Here is a 17,374-nt window from a genome sequence, read left to right on the forward strand (position 1 = left end):
CTGTCTCCTAATGCCTGCTCTGTGCCCGGGCTCCACTGCCCGCCCAAAGTCAGGAACTCTCGAGAGGGTGCCACCACTCTCACAAGAGTTCCGCCACGCATCCCCACCAGCACATCTACGAGAATTAATTATATAGATTAATAGATTCTGCAATAGTTTAAATTCAAAACCATCGGCAGATTTCAAGGAAATCACTTAAAATAAATATGAAGGGTGCCTTGTTTCTGTGAGAAAGAAGTTTAAGATGTAATATGAAGTTTGTAAAACCACCCAGAGATGCAAGTTTTGGGCGATATAAAAGTATGTTAAATAAAAATAAATAAATATTTTTATACTGCCTGATATAAACAGTATATAAGATATGTAAGACCCTTAGACTAATTAAGAATATTTCAACATAATAAAATATTAACAAGCAAAAAGTCAGAGCCAGCCTTCTAAGGGCACTTTATGCATGACATTTGTTATGGGTAGTACACATGCTCTCTCAGCACTGACATTAATCCGTGCTTCTGCCCACAGGTTGCAGCGCCGCGTGCCTCCTCTTGATGGATTAAGTGCCCTCAAGTCGGTGTCGCCTCTTAGCGGCCACACAGATAGACTCTCTCCAGGAGCAATGTAGCAAAGGTGGGGGAAAGAAAAATGTGCTCCAGAGAAAGTGGGGAAGTGCGGAGCTTCAGGACGTGGGCCGGCAGGTGGCGGAATTTCGAAGCGTCTCCCTCGGTGCGAGAGAGAAGGAGGCGGGCAAGGGCAGGCAGGAGAGCGAGCGCGAGCCGGTAGCGACTGGCGATTAGCAGACGCAACAGTCGCGGCGTGGAAGAAGCGGGCAGCTGAGCTCTCTAGTCGCCAGGGCTAGCCGAGGAGCCACAGCCGCACTCCCCGGGCGCAGCGTATTGTAGGAGGTGTCGGTAAACCAGCGGAGCCCCGCGGACCCTGGAGAAAAAAATGGAAGCGCAGGCGCAAGGTTAGTTCTCAGCCAGCCCGGGGAGGGACGGAGGGATCGCGCCCTCTTGTCCCTTTAGAAACTTTGCGCTTTATACCGGTGGAAGAAGCAGGTCTACTTCTCTATGTGTCAGTCTCAGCCACAATTCAGGCATTCTTGGAGGAATGACATCCACGCTAGCACCCAGAAGCTCATCTTCTCTCCCCAGTTTATAGCAAGTAGTTCAGGAACTTTTGAAGTCTAACCCCCATGATGATGGTGGTGATGATAAAAGGTTATTTCTCTGAAACCTATACCGCATTTCCCCCTGTGTATCCACACTGGAGTTACTGAAGAGATAGACATGTTTTCAAAAGGTTGCTGTTGAGTGCTTTGAGGTGCAGGGTTATAATCTGTGGGTGGCGTCTTTTGCGTACTCCTCAGCAGTGATTGCCAGAAACCCGCGGTTTTGCTCACCGATGAGCACATCTGACAACCACCATGGCTGCTTCTGAATGTGTCCCTTCACCAATGGCCGAGTTTCAATACTGGAGATTTTGTTAGAAGAAGCCCCAGAAATTTTCTCTTAAACTGCTAGCACAGTACTTTCCTATTCAGAGTCCATCCCACCTCTTCCCAATCCTTCATCTGTTTGCATTGTGTATGGAATTGTGACATTGTCCCACATTGCACTCTCCAAACGCAAAAATTTCCTCTAAGAAACAATTGGGAAAGCAATACAACATCCTTCATGGGCATTGTATTAACTGTTGTCTCCCTAGAATGTGTAGTGACATACCTGTCACTTTCAGATGCAGAACCAAAGTTCTTTTGTTGTTTGTGTGGAAAGTAGGGAGAGCAATAAATATACTGCTTAACTATTGTTGACTTTTTAGGATGAAAATACTTTCTAAATACCTTCTGGGATTTTGTTTCACTCATTTGCTTGGTGTAAAAACCGTCTTTCCATGAGGGTTACTGCAATATTATCTCTCTAGGGATTTGCCTGGCTTTCTGTGTAACAGGCTTGGCAAGGTAGAGTAAACAAATTGTCCTTATAGCTCCTAAAAAATCAGTGAAGCAAGAACTATGATTCAGAATAAGAATATATGCGCTTATAAGAGAATTCTGAATATATGGTTCAGAACAAAGGTATATGTGCTCTCTACCCTTATTCTGAATACTCTCTACCCTTTACTGACCAATAGTTTTGTCTGTGTCTTTTTGCTGTATCTGTGTACAAACCAGATTTTATTACAGATTTTGTCTCCAGGCTCAGCTGGAGATGGGCAAGCATTAAAATGGTTGTCATTAATGGTAGAATATCTACTTAAATTAGAGCTTTTCTGTGCCGTGTTTGCTTCTTAATGACCTCTGGCCTCACAGTGGAAACTATAATCCTCTTCTTGTGACTGTCAGTTGCATGCATACTGCTGAATTTCTAGGCCTAGCAAGTCATTGAGGGACACTTCTCATATTGCATTTTAAAATAAAAAGAAATGCTGTTGCATGCCATTATTTTACCTGATAGGAACACTTTACATCAACCTCTTAAAATGATAGTATAGAAACCCAGATTCAGAGATACTGGAATATTTTTGAGCAACATAATGTGCATAAAACTCTCAACCATGTTATGACAAAAATCAGTTCATTGAATCCTCCTGTTGCTTAAAAACGTAAATCGATAGCTCAGGCCTTGACAAAAAATTGTTTTGATCTAAGGAGCGAGATGATTGGCACTTGACAAAATTACCAGACCTAGTGACGGATGGGGTTGATTTGAATTAAATCAAATTGATTTAAATCGCTTCACAGAAAGGCTCGATTTTAATGATTAAATCACTTACTAGAAAATCATCATTTTCTATTAAAGGTACATCCTTGTTGTCTAATATAACCTTAATACTGATCAGAGATATAGGTTTCATTTTTAGAAGGTAGGTACACACTGTAATAGGTAGACACTTCTCATAATGCTGTTTCATTCGGACAACCAGGTCTTACATTTCTTTGTTGCCCTGTTTGCATTTTAAACAAATGCCTGTCTTACCCACAGAAACGTCATTAAATTATTTCCCAATGGGGTCTCTTTTACAGTCTGCTGCCATGATAGGTGTTTTCTTTTTACAATGGAGGATACGCTCCAAAAAAGTTTCTTCAGGATTCCATGAATATGTTTTGTTCACTTTTGTTGTCGCTTTCTATCCCCACCCCCAATCCCTTCCATTTATAATAATTTATAACTCCTCCTCCTCAGGTCTACTCCATCCCCCTCCCCACCCACATAATCCTCTATTTATTGACCACCTTTGTCATTGCACTTTTAGAGTGGGGTGGGGGGGAGACAAGGGCTTGACTGTGAGTGTGTGTGTTGCGCGTATACCACCTGTAGAATAGGATTGATCAAGTCTGTTATCTCTCATTCCCATATACTGCTGTTAACCTGTTCATAGAAGATAACTAGAAGTTATGATTAATATTCTGGATAATATCTTCGACCTAGGTTTATTTTTATAATTTTTTTAAAGTTAAAAATTCAATTTAAGTTAAAAAATCCAATTTAACTAAAAAAAACAATTTAAATTTTAAAAATCCATTTTTTTCATTTTGATCAACACTGGTGATGGACATTGAGGGGGAGGGGCAGGATAGGGTAATAGGCTTATGTCCTTCACAAGCAAGGTTCTTAAAACAAAAACAGAGCTGCCTGGCACAAATAAAGAGTTTATTTAAAAATTCTACCAACACACTCATAATACCAGTACACTCATAGGAAGGAAGATGGGGGAGGGCAACAAAATAAGAACAGCCCTGCTGGATCAGGCCCAGGGTCCATCCATTCCAGCATCCTGTTTCACACAGTGGCCCACCAGATGCCTCTGAGAAGCCCACAGGCAAGAGTTGAGGGCATGCCCTCTCTCCTGCAGCTGCTCCCCTGCAACTGGTATTGAGAGGCATTGTGCCTCTGAGGCTGGAGGTGGCCTATAGCCACCAGACTAGTAGCCATTGATAGACCTGTTCTCTGTGAATTTGACTAAGCCCATTTTAAAGCCATCCAAGCCAGTGACCATCACCGCATCCCATGGCAAAGAATTCCATAGACTGATTAGGTGCTCTGTAAAAAGGTACTTGCTTTTGCTGGTCCTAAAACTCCCGGCCTTTAGCTTTATGGGATGACCTCTGGTTCTAGTGCTATATGAGAGAGAGAGAAATTTTTCTCTCTGTCCATTCTCTCTACTCCATACATAATTTTATACATCACTATCATGTCTCCCCGTAGTCGCCTCTTTTCCAAACTAAAAAGCCCAAGATGCTGTAACCTTGCCTCATAAGAAAGGTGTTCCAGGCCCCTGATAATCTTGGTTGCCCTCTTGTGCACCTTTTCCAGTTCTACAATGTCCTCCTTAAGATATGGTGACCAGAACTCCATGCAGTACTCCAAATGTGACTGGCGGCCACATCATAAATTTGTATAAGGGCATTATATTATTAGCATTTCTATTTTCAATCCCCTTTCTAATGATCCCTAGCATGGAATTTGCATTTTTCACAGCTGCCACACATTGACACTTTCAACGAGCTGTCCACCACAACCCCAAGGTCCCTCTCCTGGTCGGTTACTGACAGTTCAGACACCATCAGTGCATATGTGAAGTTGCAGGGTGGGGGGACCTCGCCCCAATATGCATCACTTTACACTTGCTTACACTGAACTGCATTTGCCATTTTTATCGCCCACTCACTCAGTTTGGAGAGATCTTTTGGGAGCTCCTCACAATCTTGTTTGGATTTTATTAACCTTTGGTGTCATCTGCAAATTTGGCCACTTTGCTGCTTACCCCAACTTCTAGATCATTTATGAACAAGCTAAAGAGCACTGGTCCCAGTACAGATCCTTGGGAGACCCCACTCCTTACTTCTCTCCATGGGAAGATATGAGATTTCCTCATACCTTTTTAACCATGTAAGTCTTGTAAATACATATCTTTTGAAAATGTATTACTTAAGTATCTTAAAAAGCTTTTTTAAAAAACAACACGGAAAATTTGGTAAAGAAGGGTAGCTCTGTCCACGGGGGAAATATTCACACCTCTCCTCAGCCCACAAAATATTGTTTTTTAAGTGAAGGTAAAAATATTACTTTAAGTAAGAAGTTACTCCCCCCCTTCCCTCCCACCCCCTCCTGGGGTGCCCTATGACATTCACTGCCACTACCAGCACTGTTACTGTTTCCACCTCACACACTCCGTGATCCTCTGGCATCACTGCTGCTCAAGCAGTAGCAATCAGTCCACTCACTTGCTGGCACATCCATCACTTCTGCCATCTCACCAGGCACTTTCCTGGGGGGCTGGGGGGGGCAGCAGGGAGAGAGTCCAGGGGATATAATAGCACCAATGGACGGGTGAAGTCAATGAGCCAGCAAGGTGGTGACTGAGTCACAGGGTGTGTGAAGCTGGAACAAAAGCAGTGGTGCCAGTGGCAGGGTGTACCTGGGGAGGGGTAGGCAGGAAGGAACAAGAAGTTTTGGTAAGAACTGATCTGCATACTTTTCTTTGACTATCCCTAAAACTGGACTACTTTTGGTTCAAAACAGACAGTCCACAAGTTAGCCCACTTGCACCTCAAATGTTTACATGTCCAACACCTTGAATCATCACAAACGATGCCATTGAGGTGTCCCTACAACTGTACCCAATTTTGTTCATATTGGTCTAGTTCATATTGATGAAGTTGACAGACAGACACACACAGACACAGACACACACACACACACACACACACACACACACACACACGAGATGCCGGGTGATTTCATGAGCTTACTTTCCTTAGGCTAAAAAAGGAAAGCCTGCTGTGGTGGCAGCAGGCTTTGGCCCAGGAAACGGATTGGAAATGTACAGAATGTGGGGAGCTGGCACAGCCAGCAAGTTGTTATGACAGAGCAGGAGGTCCCTGGCAACCTGCATCTCTTCCAGTTCTGTGCAGTAGTGTAGGTGACAGTGTCAGGTAGGAGACAAAGAAGACAGAGCTTTGGAGCAGCAGGAGAGTAGGCACTTCCTGGCCAAGAAGGAGTGAGGAAGTTGGCCATACAGACAGCCAAGCTTGCTCCTGCTGCTGAGTGGAGAGGAGGAAGTCTGAGCTGCATGTTCCTTCCCCACCAGGAGGCAGCTCCTCTTAGCCTTCCTTGCCTATTTTGAACAACAACCATCTGGCTGCTTCTTGCAATACTGCAGCTTGCAAAAAGGGAAAGGAGCCTGTTTTCCTGCATTGTGAAACTGGAAGAGGAGGATTCAGAGAGGCAGTGACATAGCTAGTGACCCCTGCTTACTGGGCAAAGAGGCACCTTTTAACATGGTGATTCTCTTTTATTTAGCAGGGGGAGAGTAACTGGCCCTATCCACTCCCAGCACAGTACCTCCAGCGACAGTTGCTGGTGTCTATCTTATGTTTCTTTTTAGATTGTGAGCCCTTTGGGGACAGGGATCCATCTTATTTTTTTTGTTATTTCTCTGTGCAAACTGCCCGGAGGCATTTTTGGAAGGGCGGTATAGAAATCGAATAAATAAATAAATAATAGCTAAGGCAAAGGGAGCCTGTGCTCACCCCCAAAAGCAGCCTTTGCTCCCCTGGCAGCATGTACACCTTCTCTGGACCTCATTGGCTGCGGGCCACCAATGTTGCTGCCCACATTGCCACCCCCCATCTGGCTTGGGGCCGCTGGGAATGGGACTTCTCTCTTTCCCAGCAGCCCCTGAGCTGGATGGCAAGCATCATGTGGCAGGAGCCACTGTGGCAAGTGGGAGCAGTGAGCAAAGGTGACAGTAGTGGTAGGAGCCCTGACATTGGCCACAGCAGGAGCCACTGCTGTGAGTGGGGGAAGGAAGGAAGGAAGAGTGGAAAGTAACTCCTGGGGGGCCCTTGGTGGCCCCACACAGGCCCTGCAGCTCATGTTCAAGGAACATGGGCAAACACTGGTAGCTCCACTCCTGCAGAGAGAGGGAAAAGGAGGAAGGAAAAGCAGCACCACCATGGAGAGGAGGGTGGCGGTAGTGGACTCTGGACCCAGGATGGCGGGGTGGGTAATCACTTGGTTTCTCTAGGCTCCATGGTTAAATTTCTAGGCACAATGGTGAGCTAGCACCCATGGTTCATTAAGCCCTTTGATAACCATAATCCAAGAACCTTTGAAACTGTTTTAAAAATGGATATAGTCACTAATAATTGATCTTAAGAAGTAATTGCAAAATAGGGGTGCAATCCTAGGTACACTTGGGACCTTGGGATTATTGCATTCTGTCGGAATTCTTCTAAGTAAACATGCATAAGCTTAAATTGTAAGAATGCACACAGGTGAGTATAACAATGTGTGTACAGGAGATATACAATATCTCCTGTACACACCAATATCTTATTCAAACAGTTGCATGCCATGTATCTATTTTAGCACGTGTGTTCATAGCAAGGAACCACTACCAGTCACAAATCCTAGTAATGTGTATTAATGGTGTATACTGCATCTGTCCCACGGCAATATGTGAAGTGTAAGACAGGGCTGAGCAGAGGTTGTTGATATAAATGTGTGGATTTATAACTTGATATAAAAATTAACTTTATATGACAGTGGATATACTACTTTATATAAATAGATAAAATTTAATATCTGCCTGTATCAGTTTATATAGAGGTTTAATAAAAATATGCAAGTCTTAATAAAAGTATTTGGAGGGAAAAGACAACATGGTAACTATTTCCACAATTGTTCACACACATGCGTGCTAAATGTGTGTATCTATGCTTTGGGGCTAATAGGGAAATTTTGTTCAAAACTGAATTTGCAAGCGTGAACAACAGTAGCCCCCAGTCTAGACAGAAGCAAGGAGGAGTAGCAAGACATTTGAAAACAAATGATAAGCTGTCTTTGTAAACTGCAAAGGCGCCATGTAAAATACGGTCATTGGCAACTTTGATGCAATTGCAGAGACAGGACTGGATTTTTGCCTGACTAGCTTCCTGCTGCCAGAGGGTGCCCTATCCCAGTACCGGTCCTTTCTGCTTGGAGCTGGAAGGACATAGAAAGAGCTCTTCAGCCTTTAAACCTTTTTGCCACAATTCGGGCTAGCTTTTCTTTCCTACCTTTCTCCCCCTTTTATCTCCTCCCTGGGATGGGAGCTTCCTTAGGTTTTTTAATTTAACACCCCACCCCACCCCTTTTAGTTCTTTTCTGTTCGGCTATTAATTGTTCTCAGCCAGTATTTTCCTTGCTTCTTCGCCATGGAGTGGTTTCACGCAGAGGAGTTGCTCAGAGGCTCCTTGTCTGAGGGCTCTATCACAGCTCCTAGGATTATTGATTGATTGATTGATTTCTATACCTCCCTTCCAAAAATGGCTCAGGGTGGTTTACGCAAGAGGAATAATAAATAAATAAATAAATAAATAAATAAATAAATAGGATCCCTGTCCCCAAAGGGCTCACAATCTATAAAGAAACATAAGATAGACCCCAGCAACAGTCACTGGAGGTACTGTGCTGGGGGTGGGCAGGGCCAGTTACTCTCCCCCTGCTAAATAAAGAGAATCACCACATTAAAAGGTGCCTCTTTGCCAAGTTAGCAGGGGTGCATTAGCATTATTTGCAGTTAGCATTATTGCCAAGGAGGTTGTAATTGCTCCCTCTCGGACGCAGTCGGCATCACCCCCGGCTAGCTCCGTTCCCCCCATTTTTGCTGCCATTTCGGAGGAGGTCGCTCAGGATCCTACAAAGGCGGGAAAGAAATCTAAGCACCTGAAGGTGGAATCAGAGTTGCCTAAAAAGGAAAAGAAGCGCTCCCAAACTGTGCACCTCAGTGAGCGCCTTTTGATCAAAGATTTATGCCACAAGACAGAGGGACAGCGCTGAATTGGTGGGAAATGAAAAATGGTGACCAGCGCCGGGTGGGCGATACTCTGGCACCCGTGATGGTGGTGGAGGGTGTTGAGGGGGAACCAGCTGGTCCACGCTTCCTTGCCCCCCATGCCTCTCCTTACGTGCCCAGCAGAAGAACCGGTGGCGGCTGGGAGCCGCTTGCTCCAGGCGTGCCAGCAGCTGAGCCTTGGGTGTCTCTTGCACCAGAAAAAAGTCCATCGATCCCTGCTGGGGGAACAACACCTGTGAGTTTGGAGGTGCCTGTCCTGCAGGAGGCGACTGCCTCTATTCCATCTGATGTGGCAAGGTGGCTAAGGGATTTTGTCATTAGGGAATGTTTACCCTTTCAATCTGCTACTACTTCTGCTTTGCCCCTTGCGCAGCCAGCGGAGTCAGTATTGCCTCTGCAGAGACTACATCACTCATGGGTCCTTTGTCGTCTTCCTCACCGGACTTGCCTAGAAGGCAGGCTATACCCATCTATACCCATGTGCGGGGCAGTTTAATGGCCAGAAAACATAAGCACCCCAGGCGAGATTACTCTTCTTCCTCATCAGAGAGTCCACCTCTTAAATGGCCTGGTAGACCAGCCTCTCCTCCCCCCCCCCCCGGCACCACCTGCAGTGCCTCCTGTAATGCCTCCTGCTTTACACTGTACCTGTTGAGCGTCTGCCTATAGGACACCCGCCTATATTGCCTAATGTTCCAGCCCCCATTTTGATCAGAGGGCACGGAGTAGGTGCCTCAGATTCTGAGTTGGCCCCTGGATCACCAAATCCTTTGTTACCCATGGATTCTGATAAAGAGGAGGGAGAACTGTCTGGGGAAGACTTGACACAGCAAGTGCCCATTTCTTCTTGTTTATTCAGTTCTAGTGATTTTGATTTGTTGTTCTCTAAAGCAAAGAGGGCTATTAAAGATGTGGCCCTGACAGAAGTCACGTAAAGCACTCCAAGCTTAGACCAAAATGTTTTTCCATCGTCGGCCTCTTCTTCGGCATCTGTCCCATTTCTAGCACTCTTCCGTAAGGTGATGATGGCAGAGTGGCAGGAGCTGGCCTCATCTAAACCAATGGGCAGATATCCCAGGAAACATTATACCCTCAATCAGGAGGTTAGTTCTCTTTTGGCTATACCACATATTGATGCACCTGTGGCACAGATGGTCTCTGGGAATCTCCTGAATCTGGAGGGCCAAGAGCAATTAAAGCTACTGAAGGATAGGAAATGTGATGTTCTCCTTATAAAGGCCCATGAGGCCTCTTAGGTTATTATTAGGGCTGCCACTACTAATTTAATTTTTGCCTGGGCTTCTATTCTTTGGGTGAAGAAACTGGTCACCATAGTACCTCCTGACTCCTAACTACAACAGGGCATTAATAAGATGGCCAAGGCAACGGCCTTAATGGCAGACTCAATTCTTGACTGCATCCAGCAAGCATCCAGGGCTATGGCTTCGGGGATCGCTGTACAAAGATCTCTCTGGTTGCGGTCTTTGCAGGTAGAAACCAAGTCAAAGTTGGCTCTCACCTTGGCCACGTTTGTAGGCGCTAGTTTGTTCAGCTCGGCCCTGGATCTGGTATTAGTGGAGACAAGGGATAAGAAGAAGGCCATGCCTTCCACTAGAAGGGATTTTAGGAGGCCTTTTCGTCCCTATACTGCTTCCTTTCGTAACCAAAGACAATTTCAAGCAAACACCTCATTTCAGGGCAGGAAATTCCATAGTAAAGTTACCAGAGGGGTGGGAAGGTCTCAGTGGAGACCCTATAGGGGACCCACTAGAGGGCAGGGATTTAAACACTACGGTGCCAATTCCCAGTTCTCCAAGAAACAATGATGCGGTTCCCATTGGGGGCAGGCTTCGAGGCTTTGCACCCACTTGGATGTCTACCACCCAGGATCGTTGAGTGCTAGATAACCATCACCAATGGTTACTCCCTATATCTTATTTCCGTTCCCCCTGACTTCTTTCGAACCTCCCCAAAATCAAACAAGCCAGAGAAACACATGAGGATGTGTCACACCATTCGCCATCTTGAGTTGATAGAAGCCACCGAACGAGTTCCCTTGACAGAATTGTGTCACAGCGTCTACTCGCTGTTATTCCTTGTTCCCAAGAAGGATGGCTCTTGGAGAGCGGTGTTGGACCTCAAGGGCCTAAACAAACACATACAAAATACAAAGTTCAGGATGTGGATTTGACTGAGGCTTACCTCCACTTCTCCTACAACTGCATCCATTATCAATACAGAGCCCTTCCATTCGGCCTGTCATTGCCTCCATGGACCTTTATCAAACTCATGGCCATGATTGTGGCACACCTTCGCCAGCAGGTAGAGCACATTTATCCCTCCTTGGATGACCTATTGATCCGAGCGCCGTCCTTCCCTCAAGCGCGGACAGTGCTGAGTCTCTCTCTGCAATCACTGGAGGACCACAGGCTTGTGGTGAATATGGACAAAAGCCATCTGTACCCATCTCGGGCCCTGCAACACCTCAGGGCAGTGTTCAATACGTCGTTAGGCCGGGTCTCTCTGCCCAAGGAACACAAGGCCAGGATAGCCACCGCCTTGAGACTGATCTTATGCTCCAGATCAGTGGACCTCATGTTCCTGGCCCAGTTTCTGGGGTTAATGGTGCATTCTTGACCCTTGCAGTAGCTTCTCCTTCCACACCAGGAAAGCATCATGGTGGGGTTACACCTGCAGATTCTGCTACCTCAGGGGGTCAAAGACTCTTTCGTGTGGTGGCTGTCACTGGCAATGGACAAAGGCCTTCCTCTGATGGATCCTCAAAGAACCATTGTCACCACGGACACCAGCCTCACAGGATAGGGAGCACATTGCGAGGACCAGATGGTGCAAGGCATATGGTCCAATTTGGAGAGCACGGAGAAACATAAACTGGCTGGAGCTTCGGGCAGCCAATTTGGCACTCAAATTGTTTCAACCTCTTCTGCAGGGTGGTCATGTACTACTTTGTACGGACAACATTACAACCAAGGCCCACATCAGTCACCAGCGGGGCATGAGATCGCAATTGTTGATGAAGAAGATGGACGACCTGTTCTTGTGTGTGGAGAACTGTCTCCGGTCCATTACCGTGGAGCATCTCAGTGGGGTGGACAACACAAAAGCGGACTGGCTCAGCCAACAAATGGCCAATCCAGTGGAATGGTCCCTCCATCCTCAGGTTTTTCTGCAGATATCGCAGCCTCTGGGACTTCCAGAGGTGGTCCTTTTTGCATCTCATCAAAATTGCCAGGTACCTTGGTTATTCTCAAGATTCCAGACACCACAGGCAGAGGCAACTGACGCTCTCATGGCACCTGGCCCAGAGGCCTGCTCTACGCTTTTCCTCGCATGGCCATCATAACCAAAGACATTCGGAAGATGGTGGTGGAACAGGCAAGTCTGATTCTAGTGGCCCCACATTGGGCAAGATGGCTATGGTTTTCAGAACTTGTCCATTTTTCCATCTGACCTCCTGGGATAGGGTGCTCTCTGGCAGTAGGAAGTTAGCCTGGCAAAAATCCAGTCCTGCCTCTCGAGCATTTCAATTATACAACCCATAAAGAGGAGCTCCAGACACAGGGAAAAGGAACCCTTCACAGTAAGACCAATGTTTTTCGCCACTCTGGGTTTCAGGTGCCTTGCTTGGTTAGAGAGTTTCTGCTCAGCCTCCCTCCCAAGATCTCTTGGGTCTCTCCCTGAACAGGCCCTGGTTTTCCAGTGGAGAACAGATTCAACCCTGCCTCCACCTGAGCCCCACTTCACCAGAGAAATCTCTCCCTGTTCGGAACTCATCTCTCTCCAAGTCTCTGGCTCATCTTCTCCCCTCTTCACCAACTAACTGTCCTCCAACAGATTATTATTTTTTAAACTGTCACCTCTTTCTAACTGCCTGCCACTCAGGGGCACCATTAGGCACGGACCTGGGAGCCCAGGTCCGTGTGCCCACTCTCCTAGAGGGCGACATGATTTTCCCCAAGGGAAAAGAGCCATATTTCCAGAATGGTTTGGCCTAGAGTTGTCAGATTTGGCACAGATGTAGGACAGGATATCAGGACTCTGTGTTGCTTTTGAAGCTGATCAGTTGGTTTTTATTTTGAAAAATTCCAAATATGTCCTATAAGTGGCTTGTTTCATGGCAGAAAATTACAAAATTACTTTGGAACTGAATTCCCCCATCCTTTGGATCATCATTCAACCCCCATGTGGAGGAATCTGCCCATTGCCTTCATAAAAAAGGGTAAATGCCATTATTTTCACCCCCTTTTAGCCTACTTTTCAGTAGGCTTATGAGAGCACCTGCCAATCAGTATGTCCATCCGTGTGTGTGTGTGTGTGTCCATTCTTATGTGCATCCCACCCCCTATCAACTTTGCAACACCTGGACCAATATGAACCAAATTTGGTACAGTTGTAGGGACACAAAGGAAACAGCATCCTGTTCCACACAGTGGCCTACATGATGCCACTGGAAGCCTAAAGGCAGGAGTTGAGGTCATGCCCTCTCTCCTGCTGTTACTCCCCTGTAACTGGTATTCAGAGGCATCCTGCTTTTGAGGCTGGAGGTGGCCTATAGACTTCCAACTAGTAGCCATTGATAGATATCTCCTCCACAAAGTTATCCAAACCACTCTTAAAGCCATCCAGGTTGTTGGCTGCACCACATCTTGTGGCAGATAATTTCACAAGTTTATTATGCATTGTGTGAAAAAGTACTTCCGTTTGTTGGTCCTAAAATTCTTGGCAATCAGTTTCATGGGATGATCCCTGGTTCTAGTGCTGTGTGAGAGTGAGAAGAATTTATCTCTCTCCACTCTCTCCACACCATGAATGATTTTATAGACCTCTGTCATGTCTCCCCACAGTCGTCTTTTTTCTAAACTAAAAAGTCCCAGGTGTTGTAGCCTTGTCTCATAAGCAAGGTGCTCTAGGCCACTGATAATCTTGGTTGCCCTCTTCTACACCTTTCCCAGTTATACGATGTCCTTCTTTAGATGTGGTGACCAGAATTATATGCAGTACCCCAAGTGTGGCCGCAACATAGTTTTGTATAAGGGCATTATAATATTAGCAGTTTTATTTTCAATCCCCTTCCTAATGATCTCTAGCATGGAATTGGCCTTTTTCACAGCTGCCACACATTAAGTCGACACTTTCAATGAGCTGTCCACCATGACCCCAAGATCCCTCTCCTGGTCAGTCACCGACAGCTCAGATCTCATCTGTGTATATGTGAAGCTATGGTTTTCGTCACACTTTACACTTGCCAACACTGAACCGCAACTGCCATTTTGTCGCCCACTCACCCAGTTTGAAGAGATCCTTTTGGAGCTCCTCACAATCTCTTTTGGATTTCACTACCCTAAATAGTTTGGGGGTCATCTGCAAATTTGGCCACCTTGCTGCTTTCCCCAGATCATTTATGAATAAATTAAAAAGCACCAGTCCCAATACAGATCCCTGGGGGACCTCACTTCTTACTTTCCTCCAGTTAGAGAATTTTCCATTTATACTTATCCTCTGTTTCCTGTCCTTCAAGCAGCTACTGAGCCACACATGAACTTATACCCTTATCCCATGACTCCTAAGTTTTTTCAAGAGTCTTTGTTGAGGAACTTTGTCTAATGCTTTGTGGAAGTCCAGTTATACTATGTCAGCTGAATCACCTTTATCCACACACCTGTTGACACTCTCAAAGAACTCCAAAAGATTCATAAGGCAAGATTTACCTTTTCAGAAGCCATGCTGGTTCTCTCCCAGCAGGGCTGTTCTTCGATGTGCTTTACAACTTTATCCTTGATAATGCTTTCCATCTATTTGCCTGGAACCATCGTTAAGCTAACGGGCCTGTAATTTCCCGGATTGCCCCTGGATCCCTTTTTGAAAATTAGTGTTACATTTGCTACTGTCCAGTCCTCAGGTACAGAGCCCTATTGCAGGGATAAGTTATATATTTTAGCAAGGAGGTCGGCAATTTCACATTTGTGTTCTTTAAGGTCTCTTGGATGGATGCCATCTGGCCCTGGTGATTTGTTAGTTTTCAGTTTTTCCAGACAGTTTAGAACATCATTTCTTGTCACTTCTATCTGACTCAGTTTTTTAGCCTCCATGCCTGAAAAGCCTTCTCTGCAACCTCCATATCCTCCTTAATAATTCTTTTCACTCTCTCATTGTATAACAGCCCAACTGCCTCCCTGGCAAGTTTCCTGCTTCTGATGTATTTAAAGAAGTTTTTATTATACTCCTTGATGCTTTTAGCTAAGTGTTCCTCAAACTTTCTTTTTGCCTCCCTTATTGTCACCTTGCATTTCTTTTGCCAGAGTTTGTGTTCCTTCCTGTTCTCTTCATTTGGGCAGAGCTTCCAATTTCTGAAGGAAGTCTTCTTCCCCTTAATAGCTTCCTTGACTTTACCTGTTAGCCATGCTGGCATCCTCCTGGTCTTGGTAATACCTTTCCTCCTTTTTGGTATACACTCTAACTGGTCTTCTAATATTGTGGTTTTAAGTAAACTCCATGCATTCTGAAGTGACTCTCCTGATTTTCCCTTTCAGCTTTCTTTTCACCATACTCCTCATTTTGGAGAAGTTTCATCTTCTGAAACTCAAAGAGTAGATGTTAGACTTCCTTGGTGATTCTCTCCCTGCATTTATGCTGAATTTGATCGCACTATGGTCACTTTTCCCTAAAGGGTCCATGACACTGACATCACACAGCAGGCCCTGGGTGCTACTCAGGATTAAGTCCAAGGTTGCCTTCTCTCTGGTTGGTTCCATGACAAACTGTTCTAGGGCACAGTCATTCCACGTATCTAGAAATTTAACCTCTTTGTCATTACCTGACTGTGAATTTCCCCAGTCTATGTGTGGGTAATTGATGTCACCCATTATTACTGCCCTGCCTCTCCTTGACACCTCCCTGGTAACCTTCTGTAACTCCCAGTCATTGTCACTGTTTTGATCCGGCAAAGTCACTGTCACTGTTTTGAGGGCGATAGCACGTCCAGAAGAATATTTCCTTTCAGGCCCTGTATTGTCACCCAAAGGGTTTATGTGGAGGACTCCGGTCCTCCTAGGTTTTCTAGCTTGTTAGATTCTATCCCTTCTTTAACATACAGTGCTACTCCACCTCCAAGGTGCCCCTCCCTGTCCTTTCTATAGTGTTTATATCTAGGGATAACAGTGCCCCACTGGTTCTCACTGTTCTACCATGTTTCTGCTATGCCCACTATATCTATTTCTTCATTAGCAACCCAGGACTCCAGCTCGCCCATCTTGGCTCAGAGGCTTCTGGCATTGGCATATAAGCACCTATATGCTGAATCTCTTACCTGGTGTATGCTATCTTTCTTTTGGCTCTTTGATCTCTTTAACCAGCTAGCACATCCTTCTGCCTGTTCTTTATGTAGTTCTACTCTGTCCTCTTCTGTTTTATCTGAATCTTTTACTCCCTCACACCTTAAGCGATGTGTCACTGTTAGCTTCTGCACTCTTTCAGGATTTGCATGAGACAGCTATTTCAACCAAGCAGAGCCCAACTTCCCTCCTGGCATCAAAAGCATGCTGAGTTCAGCCTTGCTTCTGTAGGAAGCCAGAGTTTTCAGTTTTCAAATGTAGTGACATGTGAAAACAGTTTAGGGCTAAATGCTACAAAAACATAATTAGACTCCCAGGTAAGTGGTATCCAGGAATGCCCGTGTAAGCTCCCTGGCTGCCACTCTCTTGGAACACACTACACTTGCCATTTTCCTAGTTCTTGGATCCATACTGATAGATTAATGTAAAGCCTGACCTTATAACTTTACTCAACATGATTTGAGGATTAATATGGGACTGTGAAAGGTATTTGTCCACCTAGTTTATTTGTGGGTGTTCTCTGTGTGTGACATTCAAATATTAATTGTAGGCCTAAATGACCATTAAAGGGCACAAGTACTTTCAGTTCACCTTTCTATAGAGAGCTGGCAAAATGACTTAGTACTTAAACCTTATTTTAAGAGATTACCCAGAATACATGCAGTGCTTGAGTTGTTAACATGCTTTCTACACAGAGTGAGGTATTATGTAGCATCTGTGATGTGACATTTTATTTATTTTTGTTTGTTTTGTTATAAAAAGTGGGGAGAGGTAGGAAACCTTTATATTCTGTATTGTACCTACTGAGGAGCAAACATTTTCAAGTAATGGGCATGCTCCTTCCATCTATTGTACAGTGTTTGGAGAAGCCGATTAACAAAATGAAAGGATTTGAACTGCAGCTCTTGGCTTCTCTAATAATTCTAACTTAGATTGCAGCATCATGGAGTTTTTCATGTTTGCCTCTTTGTAAATGATTTCCATTAATAATATTGTAGGAAATTAAATGATCTCAACATAAAGATGAGTAATTTGTTCATCACAAAACAACAGAAATACATTATGAACTGATGGTTATTTTTGCTAATGTAGATTACTTTGTGTCAGAAATATCCTGGCTGCCAGAGCTGATAGGTATGTTGCAGTTGAGAACCAAATAAATATGATGTGGGAGACCGGTG

At 45.0% G+C, this 17,374-nt stretch overlaps 1 protein-coding gene across 7 annotated transcripts in view; it reads left to right on the forward strand.

Annotated features, from left to right (window-relative positions):
* The first annotated feature begins 586 nt into the window (after positions 1-586).
* Positions 587-17,374, forward strand: part of TPD52L1 (TPD52 like 1) — a 68,516-nt gene continuing 51,728 nt past the window's right edge. For 2 of the 7 annotated variants that reach the window (XM_053284686.1, XM_053284702.1), the window contains exon 1: positions 1,184-1,217. In XM_053284686.1, the coding sequence (XP_053140661.1) occupies positions 1,193-1,217 (25 nt within the window). In that variant the 5' untranslated portion in view covers positions 1,184-1,192. Of the gene's footprint in view, positions 965-1,098; positions 1,218-17,374 lie in introns of those variants that run through there. The other 5 variants (XM_053284712.1, XM_053284722.1, XM_053284695.1 and 2 more) reach the window with 5 other exon arrangements.

The sequence above is a fragment of the Hemicordylus capensis genome, chromosome 1, assembly GCF_027244095.1.
Source record: "Hemicordylus capensis ecotype Gifberg chromosome 1, rHemCap1.1.pri, whole genome shotgun sequence".
Lineage (NCBI taxonomy): Eukaryota > Metazoa > Chordata > Lepidosauria > Squamata > Cordylidae > Hemicordylus > Hemicordylus capensis.